The following is a 16,982-nucleotide window of genomic DNA, read 5'->3' on the forward strand; positions in this document are numbered from 1 at the left end:
AGCACTTTTCTGGACGAAGTCACAAAGTGCTGTACAACTAAATTCACTAAAAGCAGGAAAATCGAACAAAATTAGATAGATGCAACATAGCAAATCAACAACTTACAGCCAGCTGGCCAACAGTAGAAAGCATATTTAAAGATGCAATACAAAAAACAACAATGTAATAGATAAAAAATACCGACAAAGTTCAGTGAAAAAAACATTTAACGGGGCAGGGGGGGGGAATGCTTTTCTGAACAAATACAAGAGATTTAAAGGATGCAATGGTATCTGCTTGTCGGATGGTTTTGGTCAGGGTGTTCCAAATTTTAGGGGCACGGATGGAGAAGGCTCGTTCTCCCTTGTTTACGCGATGGAATTTCTCGGGAACCTTTAGGAGAGCCCCGTCTGAAGACCTAAGGGTACGGGCAGGGTTATAGGGGTGTAGGTAATCAACAAGATATTGGGGTGCCTGGCCCATTTGTACCTTAGATGTTAATACAAGGATTTTAAAGTAAATTCTAAAAGCAACAGGAAGCCAGTGAAGTGTAGCCAGGACCGGAGTGATGTGGTCCCGTCTCCTGGTGTTTGTCAGGAGTCTGGCGGCAGCATTTTGGACAAGTTGTAAGCGGGAAATCGATTTATGGGTTAGGCCTGTGTATAGTGCATTACAATAGTCTAAGCGTGATGTGATGAATGCATGGATAACTTTTTCTAGGTCGGGGACTGTTAAAAATGGCTTGATTTTAGCTATGCTTCTTGTATTCATTGGATCACCCGGACGAGCCATAGGCACCGCAGAGGAATTGAACCTCAGTCCCCTGAGTGAGAATACTATATTCATTCTCTGTTTCCCTTTTAAACCATACATATACATGAGGTAACTCTACTGAATTCTAATATTGTTTTACTGCTTTCAAAAAGGTTGGTTGATTGATTTGATAACTGAAGCAAATAACAACTTTTAGTATAATAGGAAAAATAATGCAACAAGAAAAAGAAAGAAACACTAACACGCACGCACGCACGCACGCGCGCACGCACGCACGCACGCACGCACGCACGCACGCACGCACGCACGCACGCACGCACGCACGCACGCACGCACATAATATACTATATTGCATATGCAATAGAGTTTCTGAAATATTGATATTCTTCTGGGCAAACAGAGGCTGAATAAATGTTTTAGTATTTTTCTACAACCACAGCCATGGAACCCTATGACCCCCTTTGAACACGTTCGTTCAGACCCGGAGCGCTGGGCCTACCTGCAGACTGCAAGTAAGCAGTCCTCGATGGAGTCTCTCTGAGCCTTGGTCAGACTGACGGCCCTGGACAGGCGGTAGATGGCCTGGACGAGGTTGTCGACCAAAGCGGACTGGCCTTCTGAGGAGGTGCAGAACAGAGCCGAGCACTTGCTGAGCAGGGGCAGCACGGCCGTGCACAGGTACCTGTTGAGGGCCAGGGCCATGTCCGTGGAGCCCAGGTCCGTCTGCAACAGAAGAGAACATAATTAAAACCCATTTAGGCCTGACCTCGAAATTAAAAAAAACTCTTCTAAATCCTCCAGGTTTTCTGAAATAAATATTTTCACGATTTTTCAAAAATAGCAGACCTACAAGCTTGTAGCGCGCCACTCGGTGGCGCCCTATGAGCTTGTAGATCTGCTATTTTTCAAGCTAAATTATAACAATGTTTAAGAAGAAAGAGAAAGAAGAGATATGTAGCAACAACAATGAAACAATCTAATTGTAATTGCTTTAAAAAATCGAAAAAATATGAGAGGAAGAGGTTACAACAGGTTATCCATCAATGGTTTGATGCGGGGTGTCCAACACTGCCTCTTAGTGGCCAGGAGTTTAGATTACAAACATGCTTCAAGAAAACAAATCTAATTGAATCAGTATTGTTCTGAGTGATACCGGAACACGCAACACTGATTAAGCTGATCAAGCGTGTCGTGTTTAACTGTTTTTCCAGTGCAGTGGGTTATAAAAAAAAACACTTCAGTCATTATGAGGATCTCAGCGGCATGTTAACAGGCACAGCAAATCTTTTTTCAACAGTATACAACTGTAATCTCTGCGGTGGTGATAAGCAATGGGTAAACACAGTTAATGATGTGACAAGCCAAGTCGCAGCTGAAGTCAGGGGGTTGTAGATTGTGTGTAATGTAGCAGGTGATAGTCACAGCCCATCAGCCCAGTGGAAATGAATCTGTCCCTCACAGTGTCGAGCGAGGCGGCCGCCTGCAGGTCGGGCAGGAAACCCACTTCCAGCAGGTGGAGAAGAAAGCCCTCGTCCTGGACACCGTAGACCCGGTCAAGGAAAAGGACCATGGCTGCTTTGTGGTCTGGACAGAACACTGTAGCTGGGTCAGGCTCCAGCACCGTGCCGTCTGGGGGGAACCAACAAGTAAACAAGCCTAGGTTTTCCATTGTGTGAAGAGAAACATTTCTTCAGTTGATACTAAAGTGTGTTCCCACCAACTGCAAAACTGGATCAGTGAACTCAACTAAACATAAAGTCATTTGGGTTCAGAAAACATGACCCGAACTTTGTACTTTTTACCTTATTTTACCCTCATATCCAAATTAATCTCATAGATTATAGATTAACTGAATAATCCAAAAAATCAAAAGATTAACTGAGACAGAAGGTTTCAGCCCTACAAGTAAAGCCTAATTTATATTGCACTCTTTGTTCGCTAGAAATAACTGATTTTCAACAAAAGTTCATAATGACGAAAAATAAATAAAGGCTTTATTACAGACACAGTGTTCTTTATACCTTTGGCCAACACAGGGATTTGGAAAGGGAGGCTGATGATCCCCTCCAGGTCCTGGATGGAGATGAGAGACCTGAGGATGGCTCGGATGCGGATGGCTTCACCCTTCCCTGCATGGATCAGCTGGAGAACATTAAGCCTGATTGAACACAAATAGCCAAGCTACAAGCTACTGAGCTTATGAATCTGCTATTTTCCGTACGCCACATTGCAACAGAGCATATATTAGGCTCATATCTCAGCTGGACTCACCACTTTGGCTGATGAGTACTGAGCAAAATGCTCAGTGTTCATTCATTAATTAGGCCTGACGTCGAAATAAATAAAAACGTTCGCTCTGAAAGAATATATATTCAAAGATTTGTGCCGCATTTTCACGATTTTTCAAAAATAGCAGACCTACAAGTTCATGGGCGCGCTATGAGCTTGTAGATCTGCTATTTTTCAATAGCTAATGTATAACATAATGCTTAGTTAAAACACCAAAAGGGGTTCCCGCCCAAAATGGGTTAATTTGTAACTTGCTGCGGTCACACGAGCAGTGACAAAGCAACAGGCTCCATTTTATTTTTTTAAGATATTTTTTGGGGGGGGCTTTTTATGCCTTTATTGATAATATAGCAGGTTGACAGGAAATGGGGAGAGAGCTGGGGAGTGACACGCAGCAATGGGCATCGGGACTCGAACCAGGCTACATTGAGTTCTATAGGTACCCGGACCGCTACGCCAGCGGACCAGGCCTATAGGCTCCATTTGTAATGGGAGCCAACGATAAAAAGCTACAAAATTATGCCTTTTTTTACCTTCCCTCTCCCCACAATTCCTGCTCCGTTATGTAAATGGAAGAATTCTTGCTGTTAAGGTCCCCGTGTCATTTAACCCTGCCCTTTCATTTACACAGTAGCTTGAGCAACACGTCAATTGTGACTCAGCAGCATTACAGCTTGTCATGCTTGGGTCATTTTGCAGCTTCTGTCACCACTATGTGAATGTAGAATGTAGAGTGAACATTAGTTCCATTTGTACCTTCTCTGAGTTAAATGAACACCGAGGATTTGACTGTGTAAATGTTATCAAATGCTCTCTGATGTGAAAGCTTTACTAATGAACAGTCAAGCCCGTCCTCCATCACCTTCATCCCCAGAGAAGTCTCAGTAATCACCCATGACGGCCAATTTGCTGGTGAACTATAAATAAAATCCAATAGAGTCATCAAGGGGTATTGACTGGGGAGTGGCGTTGAAGACAAGGAAACTCTCTCACGTGCATCTCTGGAGCGCAGCGACCGAGCAGGTCAATAAGGGCCGAGTAGAAGCTCATGATGGCGTGTCCCATATGGATGAGGTCATCACCGTCATCCTGACAGACATTTCTGTTTGGGGGGAACAGTGGTTAATTAATGGTTCTGTGATTTTAACTGACAGCACATGTTAGTACTAACATTTTAGCATTTTAACATGTCAGCACTAACTGACATGAGGTTGTGTCCTGTGTTTGCAAAATACCTCTTAACATGATACAGTGGCACACAGTTATCAGTGTCTATAGAGCGTCGCAGTACCGCCCCCTACCAGGGCACACAGGAAATGATTCTCCGTTCATTTTCCTTATAGTCATTTCAAAAAGTATTTATTTAAAGACCTTTTAAGCCTCGTACAAAGCCAACTCTTGCAACAAACACAATTTTTTGGGCCGAACAAATAATTAGAAAGAAGAAAAAACGGCAGGTTACAACACTTTTTTTGTTGTTTTTCTTCTTTGTAATTATTAGTTTGGTCCAAAATATTGTGTTTGTTGTCATGAGTTGTCACGACTCGAGTTGGCTTTGTCCGTGGCGTAACCGTCTTTAAATAAATACTTTTTGAAATGTCTATGGGAAAAATGCATTGGGAATAATTTCCTGGGCCTGGCGTCGTCATGAAAGGGGACGGGACTGCGACGCTCTATAGCACAGGACACACATGCCGTGATTTAATATGACGGACTGGTTGCGTAAAGACCCGCCCCCGTCTGCCTCTGATTGCCCCCCTACTACTAGTAGGAAATAGTAGGGTGCCGACGGGGCGGGACATTCTAATATAGCCAGAAAACCCCATTCTGGCAGCCAGTTCGGTAGACTACGGTAGTGTGCCTCGTTAGTCTAGGATTAGTTTGCCGATAGTTTTAGACCACGACGGAGGGGCGCCATCTCAAGTGAACTTGAGCCACGAGAGACACTTGCCGTGTCGAGTGTTGCGAAGTTCGCTTGAGCCGACTCATCCCCGTTCGAGTTGCAACCTGATAGGCACAGAATAGTCAATAATTACCGCCCCAAGGCAATGCCAACACCGAGCAATATGTCCCACCACGGAGCAAAGACGGCCAGTGTCCCACCAGAGCAAAGGCGGGCAGTGTCAGTAGGCCAATCAGAGGCAGGCGGGGGCAGGTCTTTATGCTACCAGACCTCCATTTTTAATCATGCCTGCACATGACCCAGAAATATTGATCCATGCTTGTCACGACCCAAACCAATGTAAATGTAAGGCTGTTCCTTATCCCATTTAGTGAATACATGACTACTTACTAAATAAATCAATAATTTGACAGAAAATAAAACAAAAAATATTTAATTGATTTAAATAGTCTTAGTCTTCCAGCACAATATGGACGCAATCAAGATTCTGTTTTAGCATCCCAGCACATATCTCCCCTAACCACGGTTTGTACCACTGGCCTAGCACATTAGACACATGGGGCAGTATTATGTGTGTCTTAAGTACCAGGTCTTATTACTTAACTTAAGACCTGGAGGCGTGATCAATGCCATTTGGCTTTTCTGAGTGGCCAAACAGCATTGACAACGCCTCCAGGTCTTAAGTTAAGTAATAAGACCTGGTACTTAAGACACGCATAATACTGCCCATGGGCTCCATTTTCGTCACCGCTAAACCCCTTCCTAAACTTCTTTGCCTTTTTTTTGAAAAATATTTTTGAATAGTTCAACTAGCCAATCTACATTGACACGTTGTGAGCTTGTAGACTGTCCATTTGAACTATTCAAAAATGTTTTGCAAAATAGTAAAACAAGGGAAAGAAGTTTAGGGATAAGGGGTTTAGCGGTGACGAAAATGGAGCCCTAAATAGACTCACTGGAATGTAGTGACAGGTCCGTCCATGGAAGGGTCCTCCGAGATCCTGATGGCCTCTTCCATGGCAGCCATGAGGCCGTCTCCGCCCTCTCCTCGCAGGGCGGGGCCAAAACACTCTGGCCTGCGAATCAGCAGCCTTACCACCACGTAGGCGTTCTCTTCCACGCTCTCCCCTGAGGTGGACAAACATAAAATGGGATGAGAAACATCAAATACTGGATTGGACCTGATTGCACAAGGACATTTTTTATGTGATCTATTCATGTGAATTCCCGCAAGATTCAAGAGTTTATAGAGAGGTCTATAGTTTCAGTAAAGCATCGAATCTTCCAATCTTCATTTTTACAGTCTATGCTTCCAAACCATACACTAAACCTTCATTATTATACTACAGTATATGGAAATGTTATGACAATAAAGGCAATGTTTTTTGAGTACGTCACAATCATTTTAACCCGTTTTGGGCGGGAACCCTTTTTGGTGTTAGCATTATGTTATGCTTTAGCTATTGAAAAATAGCAGATCTACAAGCTCATAGCGCGCCACCGAGTGGCGCGCTACGAGCTTGTAGGTCTGCTATTTTTGAGAAATCGAAGAACGACTGACATAGAAACATAGCTTTTTCAGAAAACTGTCAGGATGTAGAAGACATTTTTTTAATCTGATCTCAGGTCAAAATGGGTTAATAGCTACCTACAGTACATAGTTACCGACCTACTTATAAGTAACATGTACATAAAAGTAACATTCACATTCAAGTGCAGTGTGTTCAAGAATTTGTAAAGTGGGGGGACTTTGGTGAAAGCGGTGGCTGTATCATTTGCTGAAATAAGAGGACATTCAAATAATTTAGATCTCATTGGATACCATTGCAGAATACGGCAAAGCGCAGGAAATTCAGGTAGCGTTCACCCTCCACTGGGTTCCACCCAATGTCAGGGTAGCCTTTAGTCACCAGCAGTGGGCAGCTCTGGAGACCAGAGCCAGCTAGGTACTGGACCACCTGGGGAGGTGATATGGAGAGAAGAATCAAGTTACGGTACAGAGTGGGGTGGCATAGCTAACCCATTGTTCACTTTGTAATAGATCTGCCACATTTGGCATGATAGATACAGTATATTGGGAACAAAACGGATTATTGGGGCATCGCAAATTCACTCCCTGGTGGCCGTGGCAGGCAGCCACCCTTGGCTACAGTTTTTATCTAGGGGGCTGAAATGTTGCTGGAAGTGTGTGAGTGTGTTAAGTGTCTGGGCTCCATTTTTGTCGCCTCCGTCAACCGCGACGCGGCCCGCAAGTCAGCCGCTGCCCGAAAATTACGAGTAAAGGAGCTTGCTCTGTCCCTAGCGTCACCCGCTATCTATTATGCGAATTGGCACGTAGAGGTGTGGTCATAGGCGTGTTGGCACGCTTTCCCCCTAAATTGCTATTTTGGTCACACATTTGGGAAGGCGCATAGTGGAATTTAAAAGCACCCGTATGCCGTAGGCTATGCCAAAATAGTTTGGTATAGAGCAGTGCGCACCGCGCGCCTGCAATGGAGATGTCCAGAGTCAGGCTGTTTCATCTGATCATCTCTCCTTATTCTCCTATGCATCTCTTAATACATTAATTTCAAAGAGATGTAATTTTCCTATAATCAGCAGAAGTGAGTGCCTATCACTTCATTGTGTTTACGGTATATATGTCTAGTCAAAGAAGTTATTTGACTTAAGTTGTGCGATGGAATATGGCACAGTGATTGGTTTAATTATTCTAACACCCAAACCACACCTATGCATAATGTAACGGGTAACGGAGGTGTTTTAGGGATTTAGACAGGTAACCAAAATACCAACTTTAGTGGGGGGGGGAACACCCCTTCCCCACTGCTAAATCCTTTAGTGGGGGAACACCCCTTCCCCACTGCTAAATCCTTTAGTGGGGGAACACCCCTTCCCCACTGCTAAATCCTTTAGTGGGGGAACACCCCTTCCCCACTGCTAAATCCTTTAGTGGGGGAACACCCCTTCCCCACTGCTAAATCCTTTAGTGGGGGAACACCCCTTCCCCACTGCTAAATCCTTTAGTGGGGGAACACCCCTTCCCCACTGCTAAATCCTTTAGTGGGGGAACACCCCTTCCCCACTGCTAAATCCTTTAGTGGGGGAACACCCCTTCCCCACTGCTAAATCCTTTAGTGGGGGAACACCCCTTCCCCACTGCTAAATCCTTTAGTGGGGGAACACCCCTTCACCACTGCTAAATCCTTTAGTGGGGGAACACCCCTTCCCCACTGCTAAATCCTTTAGTGGGGGAACACCCCTTCCCCACTGCTAAATCCTTTAGTGGGGGAACACCCCTTCCCCACTGCTAAATCCTTTAGTGGGGGAACACCCCTTCCCCACTGCTAAATCCTTTAGTGGGGGAACACCCCTTCCCCACTGCTAAATCCTTTAGTGGGGGAACACCCCTTCCCCACTGCTAAATCCTTTAGTGGGGGAACACCCCTTCCCCACTGCTAAATCCTTTAGTGGGGGAACACCCCTTCCCCACTGCTAAATCCTTTAGTGGGGGAACACCCCTTCCCCACTGCTAAATCCTTTAGTGGGGGAACACCCCTTCCCCACTGCTAAATCCTTTAGTGGGGGAACACCCCTTCCCCACTGCTAAATCCTTTAGTGGGGGAACACCCCTTCCCCACTGCTAAATCCTTTAGTGGGGGAACACCCCTTCCCCACTGCTAAATCCTTTAGTGGGGGAACACCCCTTCCCCACTGCTAAATCCTTTAGTGGGGGAACACCCCTTCCCCACTGCTAAATCCTTTAGTGGGGGAACACCCCTTCCCCACTGCTAAATCCTTTAGTGGGAGAACACCCCTTCCCCACTGCTAAATCCTTTAGTGGGGGAACACCCCTTCCCCACTGCTAAATCCTTTAGTGGGGGAACACCCCTTCCCCACTGCTAAATCCTTTAGTGGGGGAACACCCCTTCACCACTGCTAAATCCTTTAGTGGGGGAACACCCCTTCCCCACTGCTAAATCCTTTAGTGGGGGAACACCCCTTCCCCACTGCTAAATCCTTTAGTGGGGGAACACCCCTTCCCCACTGCTAAATCCTTTAGTGGGGAACACCCCTTCCCCACTGCTAAATCCTTTAGTGGGGGAACACCCCTTCCCCACTGCTAAATCCTTTAGTGGGGGAACACCCCTTCCCCACTGCTAAATCCTTTAGTGGGGGAACACCCCTTCCCCACTGCTAAATCCTTTAGTGGGGGAACACCCCTTCCCCACTGCTAAATCCTTTAGTGGGGGAACACCCCTTCCCCACTGCTAAATCCTTTAGTGGGGGAACACCCCTTCCCCACTGCTAAATCCTTTAGTGGGGGAACACCCCTTCCCCACTGCTAAATCCTTTAGTGGGGGAACACCCCTTCCCCACTGCTAAATCCTTTAGTGGGGGAACACCCCTTCTCCACTGCTAAATCCTTTAGTGGGGGAACACCCCTTCTCCACTGCTAAATCCTTTAGTGGGGGAACACCCCTTCCCCACTGCTAAATCCTTTAGTGGGGGAACACCCCTTCACCACTGCTAAATCCTTTAGTGGGAGAACACCCCTTCACCACTGCTACATCCTTTAGTGAGGGAACACCCCTTCCCCACTGCTAAATCCTTTAGTGGGGGAACACCCCTTCCCCACTGCTACATCCTTTAGTGGGGGAACACCCCTTCCCCACTGCTAAATCCTTTAGTGGGGGAACACCCCTTCACCACTGCTAAATCCTTTAGTGGGGGAACACCCCTTCTCCACTGCTAAATCCTTTAGTGGGGGAACACCCCTTCTCCACTGCTAAATCCTTTAGTGGGGGAACACCCCTTCTCCACTGCTAAATCCTTTAGTGGGGGAACACCCCTTCTCCACTGCTAAATCCTTTAGTGGGGGAACACCCCTTCCCCACTGCTACATCCTTTAGTGGGGGAACACCCCTTCCCCACTGCTAAATCCTTTAGTGGGGGAACACCCCTTCCCCACTGCTAAATCCCCAAGTACTGTATTTAGAAAGCTCGAACGAAAATGAAGCCCTCTGTGTGTGTTCAACTTCATGCTAATTGCCTAAAGGGGGAACTATGTGTGAACGAACTAGAAGTATTAGAAGTAGATTCACAGATTTTATGGAATGGTTGGTCATGACCCAAAACTGTCCATGCCAATTGCCTATGGGGAGCTCAACAATAAAAATGAATCATTCATTTTGTGATAAAGACACCAAACTTGGCAGATGTATAGATTTTTTGGGAACAAAAAATAAATTGGACCCTTGTGGCCATGCGACGGCGGCTCAGGGGTAGAGTGGCCAGATGGTAACCGCAAGGCTGCCAGTTCGAACCCGGGCTCCCCCAGAGTTAGTGTCGAAGTGTCCTTGAGCAAGACACTGAACCCCTAATTGATCCTGATGTGCTGGTTGGTGCCTTGCATGGTTTCCGCCGCCATCGGTGTATGAATGTGTGTGTGAATGGGTGAATGTAATGCACAATCTATGTAAAGCGCCTTGGATAAAGGCGCTATAAAAAAAGCACCGGCATGTACCATGACACATTTTCACAATGGCCACCAATCCACTTTATTTATAAAGCACATTTAAAACGGGGTTAAAACAAAGAAATACTAAAATACCAAGGGCGAAAACAACAATGCAGGGCAACATAAAGAAACAGCAACTCTTAGGCCTGACTCACACGTGCACAACAGATTGATGTATAGCTGATGCATGAGACTTGTTTACTGATGCAAGCTCGCAATTAATTTCCAATGGGAGTCACATGGAGGGGAGGGGTGCAGTCGAAACACAGCCGAAAGCCGTACAACAAAAATGTTGTGTCAAACCATGTGACTTCCATTGGAAGTGCATTGGGGCAAGATGTAAACAAACCCTTTGTTTAGATCTAGCATCCAACAATGTTGTATGCCAGATGCGAAGGTGTGAGTGAGGCCTTAATCAGCATGAGAACTGGGCAACCCATTTGAAGAAGGACTGCTTGTTCTTGACAGCAAAGAGATTGCCGTTCCATCAGCATTGGAGAATGTTGTAAGCCGGCAAAGTCTGGCCAACAACAGTTCCAAGCATTCACAAAGGAAGGCTTGTGGAGAGAACAAAGCCCACTGATGACAACAATGAGCTGGACAATTTAAAATTTGAAGCTTAAAACATTTGATTGGATTAAAATAACAAAATCCTGCACTACTATGGCATATTTGCTCATGGAATATCGGGATGAAGTACTTTGATAGTTTATTTAGGGAAACTAAAACTAGTGAAAGGGCTGGTTGTGTTTAATCTTTCTTTTCATTGTATGGCTTTCTCTCACTATCGTGCTATATTGTACAGTGCCAGTATGTGCATGTGACAATAGCACCTTGAACATGTAGTGGTACTTCATATACAGTGTTACGAAGGAACGACGTGTCGCTCTGACATCACAACCGTGGCGTCAGAGGTGACATCACGATATTATAAATATAAGGCCTCGGCAGGTTTACCGGTAGAATTAAGCGTTGGAACTTTTGTTGTGACTTACTCACCTTTGACTATTGAACCCACCTGCCTCAAGAGATCGCATTTCTATCCCTTACTAACTAAGGTGCGACCTCTCGGCTGCAATTCCCAGAGCAGATCTCAGGCTCTTTGATATAGAGTGGGGGTTCTCAACGTTCTCCAGGGACCCCCGGAAATGCTTTGGCAATGTCTCGGGACCCCCGCCCCGCCCCCTCCCGACCCCCAATATAAATTGACTGCTACAATAACCTTAACCATTTTGGGCGGGAACCCCTTTTGGTGTTTTAAGCATTGTTATAATTTAGCTATTGAAAAATAGCAGATCTACAAGCTCATAGCGCGCCACCGAGTATTGGAAAATAATTTGGGGACCCCCTAAAATAATTTGGCGACCCCCCGAGGGGTCGCGACCCACGGGTTGAGAACCCCTGATATAGAGCATCGGTTACATACAGAATACAGAGGATGTGAGAGAATGAAGTCACCTTCTCCAGGTCCGGCTCCCTCAGTGCTAAGGCCAGTTCATTGTTATCCATGACAGAGGCTGCTGCCACATCCAGAGGAGTGGCACCACGCATGGATGGAGAGGCTGAGGAAAGGAGGATAATTATGCCATTATCTATTCATTACCATCAGCCATACTGTGCATAAACCATCTGATGTTAACCCATTTGGGCTCTGAAAGAATATATAGCTATTCAAAGATTTGTGCCGCATTTTTACGATTTTTCAAAAATAGCAGACCTACAAGTTCATAGCGCGCCACTCGGTGGCGCGCTATGAGCTTGTAGATCTGCTATTTTTCAATAGCTAAAGTATAACAGAATGCTTGAAACACCAAAAGGGGTTCCCGCCCAAAATGGGTTAATGGCGTTACTTTTAGATTTGTTGCATTTGTTTACATTTTCTCCAAAGCAATTAAAATGGTACTGAACGTATGTGAATAACTCACAATTATTGTTGGCTTAAACATCATCACTCATTTACCGCCGAGAGCCTTTTGATGCCTCCCATGGTCCAAACGCCCTCTGCGCTGAGATTGCATTTTGATGCCTATTTTAATATGAATTGATTACTGTCTTCTCTACGCACTCAGAACACTCCGGTTCGGGTGCGATGAAAACCAACAAAGAAAAAAACTGAAATGAAGATTCTGCTGGCTTATGCTGTCTATCGGAATGCAGTTTTTAGAATCGAATAGAATGGAATATCTTGGATTTGTCTTTTTGGGTCAAAACAAGCTTGTCCTGGAGTACACCAGATGGGGTGTTGGCGGTAAGAGTTAATAATGTATGGACGTCTGAATTTAGTCATTTAGTCTTTTCTCCAAGGCCTATCTATTTTCAGCTAGACTTTTGAAATAAATCTGCACTTTGAGAAGAAAAATGCAAGTTTCAAATGCAAGTTGATTTTGATGCTGTACTAAAACAATGAAACAATGGTATGCTTTTGGAAGGTCCTATATTCCCTCAGCTCTACGTATGTTCCCTCAGCCATAATGTTCTCAGTTTAGCTTTGGGGGGGTTGACATTTGGTTAGGGTTGAGGGAACATACTGTACACTCTTTGGAAAATGGAATGTCCTATAAACATGCCAGACCACTGTAGATGTAGCCTCGGAAACCCAGACTTTTGTTTTCCAGGGAGAAAGTCCGAGTCCACTTCAATTCGACATAGAGTAGCGCAAACGTCGATCACTCTCTGCTGATTTCTGATCGTCTGCACCTTTGTTAAATTGACACACACACTCCTCTCTCTCTCTGTCGCTCTAATTAATTAGTCTCATGTCCAGCAGCTGCGCACAGTTTCTCCCGGCGGATCCTGCCGGGAGCTGCCTATGCCATAGAAAGCATAGGTGAGTTCCAGGCTACTGTAGATGTTGTACAGTGTGTTGAAAGTAAAAGTACTTGTTACAGTAGTTTGATACAATACTAGAATAATTAACTGACCTTATGGGTGAGATTGTTTTGTAATGTAAAAGTGAAACTGAATACACAAACTCAGGAGTTGTGGTGGAGTAGGACTAACCTAGCCCAACATTGCTGTTCTCTAACAGGTAGCTGAGGTGGTCAAACATGGCTCCCTGGTTATGGCGGCTGATACGGCAGAAATAGCACAAGAAACGACAACAGTGGGCCACCATTTTGGGAAAGCTGATCTCCTAGCAGGAGAAACGACAGAAATAACATGAAAGACGGATGCAGAATAAGATAAGAAAAGGAAAACCTTGCAGTTGAACAATATAGTACCACAGACGAAAAACAGTCTAAGTCCAAATTTCATTCTGACCCCTCCACGAAAAGGCCTCGTTGTCCTGAACCCTTATCTATCATTTATACATTATGGATCAATAGTGTGGACTTAGACTGTTTTTCGTCTGTGGCATTCATTATTGACGTTCAATAAAGTCAAAGTTACACCACTCACTTTGGACTCTCCCTCCCCTAGTACATTGACCATTACTTCCATCACTGTCTCATGCATCCCCAGGGCCATCATCAGGTTGGGGTGCTGGTAGAAAACCTTATTGTTCATGATGTCCCTGCACACAAAAAAAAGAGACATAAAAGGTAAACATTCCTGTATATGAGACAAAGGTCAAATATGTACAGTATGAATTATTATTATTATTTGTTTGCATATTGTGTCCAATATTTGATTAATTTCTTCTATTTTTGAATATGTATATGTATTTGTATGTGCCTTTTATTTCATTGTTAATGGTACAAGATACCAGGGTTGAGGCTCTTTCAGAGCGGGAACTCTGGGGGGAGGGAGGGGTAAAAAAGTTCAAAACATTTTGTATGCTATTTTTGACTCATGTGACTAGAAAAATGAATAAAGAAACTTTGATCAAAATAAAATATGTACAGTATGTCAACATTTCATCATTTCCCAGCACAAATCCCCAGAGTTAGTAAAGTGGCATTCCAATTCTCCGTACCCTAGTCCCCTGATCATGAGCCTCTCCTCCTCTTTGCCCATGCGGACACTGAGCAAGGAGCGGATCTGGCCCAGGGAGGCCAGGAGGGCGACGGTATCCTCCACCGAGGCCTGGCTGATGGTGTAGGTCCGGTGGAGTGGCCCTCCCATCTGTCCGCTTAAGCCCTGACACTGGCGATGTAGCAGCGAGAACATGGTCCTCACCAACTCTGGGTCCTCCATTACGCTCTCCTGCGCCCATCGCACTATCGTTCCTGAGATCAGCTGTTGGAGGGACACTGGGAAGAAGAAAAGGTTACCAGTACATGGTAAGTGGGGTTAAAAAAAGTAGCCGTGTAGTAATTGTGTAGCTGGTAGAGTCTGTTCTGCTATACGGCAGTGAATGCTGGACCCTAGATGGGTGCTACACCAGAATGCTGCGTGCAGTACTTAAAGATGGAGTGCCATGATTTATTTCCCTAAAACAGGATCATCAGGTCTTATTGTTATATAAGGAGGTATCTTTTTTTCAAAAAAGTGTACAGTATTTGTTAAAATGTTGTTTTTATGTGGGCACGCCCACCAGTTCATTAGGTATGCCTGGTTTGCCTGATGGGTGGTGATCCACCTGAACTGAAGCCGCACCCACAGCTGTGGTTGTATGATAAAGGGGGAGGGGTTGGGGGAGGGGCTGATAATGTGATGTCACTATATTACTGTTTATTTCATTGGCCCGTTTGACTGTCAAGGGTTCAGCCTCCAGGAAGAAATCCTAAATACAAAGTTAATACACCAATGCACATAAAAACGACTCCAGGGTGTCTAATGAAGTACTGTCACCTCATAGTCACCTCATAGACACATGAAAAACTGAAAAAATAAAAAAAATTGTGGCACTCCATCTTTAACATCAGTAAGAGCACACATGTTACCAACAAGAATCTGTATGATGGAATGCCAATGACATCAAGAGCTAGCAGCCAGCTAGCAAACTAGTGCTGTGGGAACAAACACACAGGAACATCCCACATTAACATTATGTGGGTCAGTGGGTGTACTCAAGAACGACGCAGGGGGCATGGTGGCGCAGTCGGTAGCTGTCGCCTCACACCTAGAAGGTCCTGGGTTCGATTCCCGCTGGGGATGCTGTGGGCGTGTTCTCTCCTCCACGTCATCAGTGCCCATATCCTAGGTGGGGCTGGCAAAAGGGCCTTTCTGTGTGGAGTTTGCATGTTCTCCCTCACAAAAAACATGCAGTAATCCTGGTCTCTAAACTGCCTTCCCCCGGCCTGATGGAGAGTTAAGGAACTGGTTAGAATAACGTGTTCCTTCCACGCGCTACAGTTGGAGGCCATCGATATTGTCCTTTTCTTTTTGCTGAGGTTTGCGTGATCTGCGCAAAAGGACAGTTAACCCATTTTGGGCGGGAACCCCTTTTGGTGTTTTAAACATTGTTATAATTTAGCTATTGAAAAATAGCAGATCTACAAGCGCGCTACGAGCTTGTAGGTCTGCTATTTTTGAAAAATCGTGAAAATATTTATTTCAGAAAACTGGAGGATTTAGAAGGATTTTTTAAAATTTTGAGGTCAGGCCTAAATGGGTCAAATGATAAGGGACAATATCGGTGGCACCCAACTGTATATCCAACCGGGGAAACTCCCCCCCTGTCAGGTGATAAGAAGCGGCTTGGACTCATCATGCATTGAAGGAAGCATGAGGTCTCTCCTCAGGTTGGCGGAGGGAGTGTAGAGCCCAGGATTACATTAGATAATTGACACTGGATGAAAAAATGGGTTACAAACGCGTGGGATAAAAATTATATATAAAACTAGAAAAAGTGCCCTTCTGGGCACAGGTCTCCACCAGGAGGATAGGAGTGTGTGTGATGTTTGGCAAAATGTTTAGGAGTGATATAAACATGTTTGTTTGTTTTTTGCAACAATTGTCTTCATTGTGTTGAGGAAATGCACAGACAGATCACTCATAGCATCTCTGAGGATATAATTCTGGATGAGCAGGACATTTTGTACAAAACGGGCCACTCCTGAAGACTTTGGAAGGCAATCTTAGCCAATCAGTGCAGAATCTGAGAAATCAAAAAGACTTGTCTTGATCACATGACTACAGAGATCATGTATACCGATTTGCATGAGATTTGGATGAAATCTGTGTGACTAATATAAACAATGTGTTTTGCAGAAATCGGCCTCATGGTGGCGCTATAACCGGCAGATGTGGAGGGATGCAGGGAAAATGTTTTTCCATGCCTCTAGGGAGTGTGCATACAAAGTTGTACACAGAACGATGCAGTTATAGGTAAAAACAGGAATTGCCCTGTTATAGCGCCACCATGAGGCTGGTTTGGAAAATAAATTGTGTCATGTCGTCCTCAGCCTAGTGGAAATGTGCGTGTATAATTTCACGGAAATTGCACACTGTGTTTGTGATTTGTGGCATTTTGTTCGAAACGGACCAATCATGTGAGCTTTGGAAGCGAATCTTAGCCAATCAGGAAGGAAGATGGGAAATGGTGCAGATCCGTGTTGATCACATGACTATGGAGATAGTGTATACCGAATTGTGTGATGTATGGATAAAATGTGTACGAGTAATCTACAGAA

The 16,982-nt window shown here is 44.9% G+C and overlaps 1 protein-coding gene across 1 annotated transcript in view; it reads right to left on the reverse strand.

Annotated features, from left to right (window-relative positions):
• Positions 1-16,982, reverse strand: part of LOC306930868 (ryanodine receptor 2-like) — a 170,084-nt gene that overhangs the window by 87,216 nt on the left and 65,886 nt on the right. The window contains 10 exon segments of the mRNA XM_079511964.1: positions 1,254-1,477; positions 2,214-2,383; positions 2,776-2,896; positions 4,037-4,145; positions 5,903-6,074; positions 6,769-6,904; positions 11,923-12,026; positions 13,465-13,597; positions 13,864-13,978; positions 14,381-14,657. Of these exon segments, the coding sequence (XP_079368090.1) occupies positions 1,254-1,477; positions 2,214-2,383; positions 2,776-2,896; positions 4,037-4,145; positions 5,903-6,074; positions 6,769-6,904; positions 11,923-12,026; positions 13,465-13,597; positions 13,864-13,978; positions 14,381-14,657 (1,561 nt within the window).

This window comes from Electrona antarctica (genome assembly GCF_951216825.1).
Source record: "Electrona antarctica genome assembly, chromosome: 10".
Classification (NCBI taxonomy): domain Eukaryota; kingdom Metazoa; phylum Chordata; class Actinopteri; order Myctophiformes; family Myctophidae; genus Electrona; species Electrona antarctica.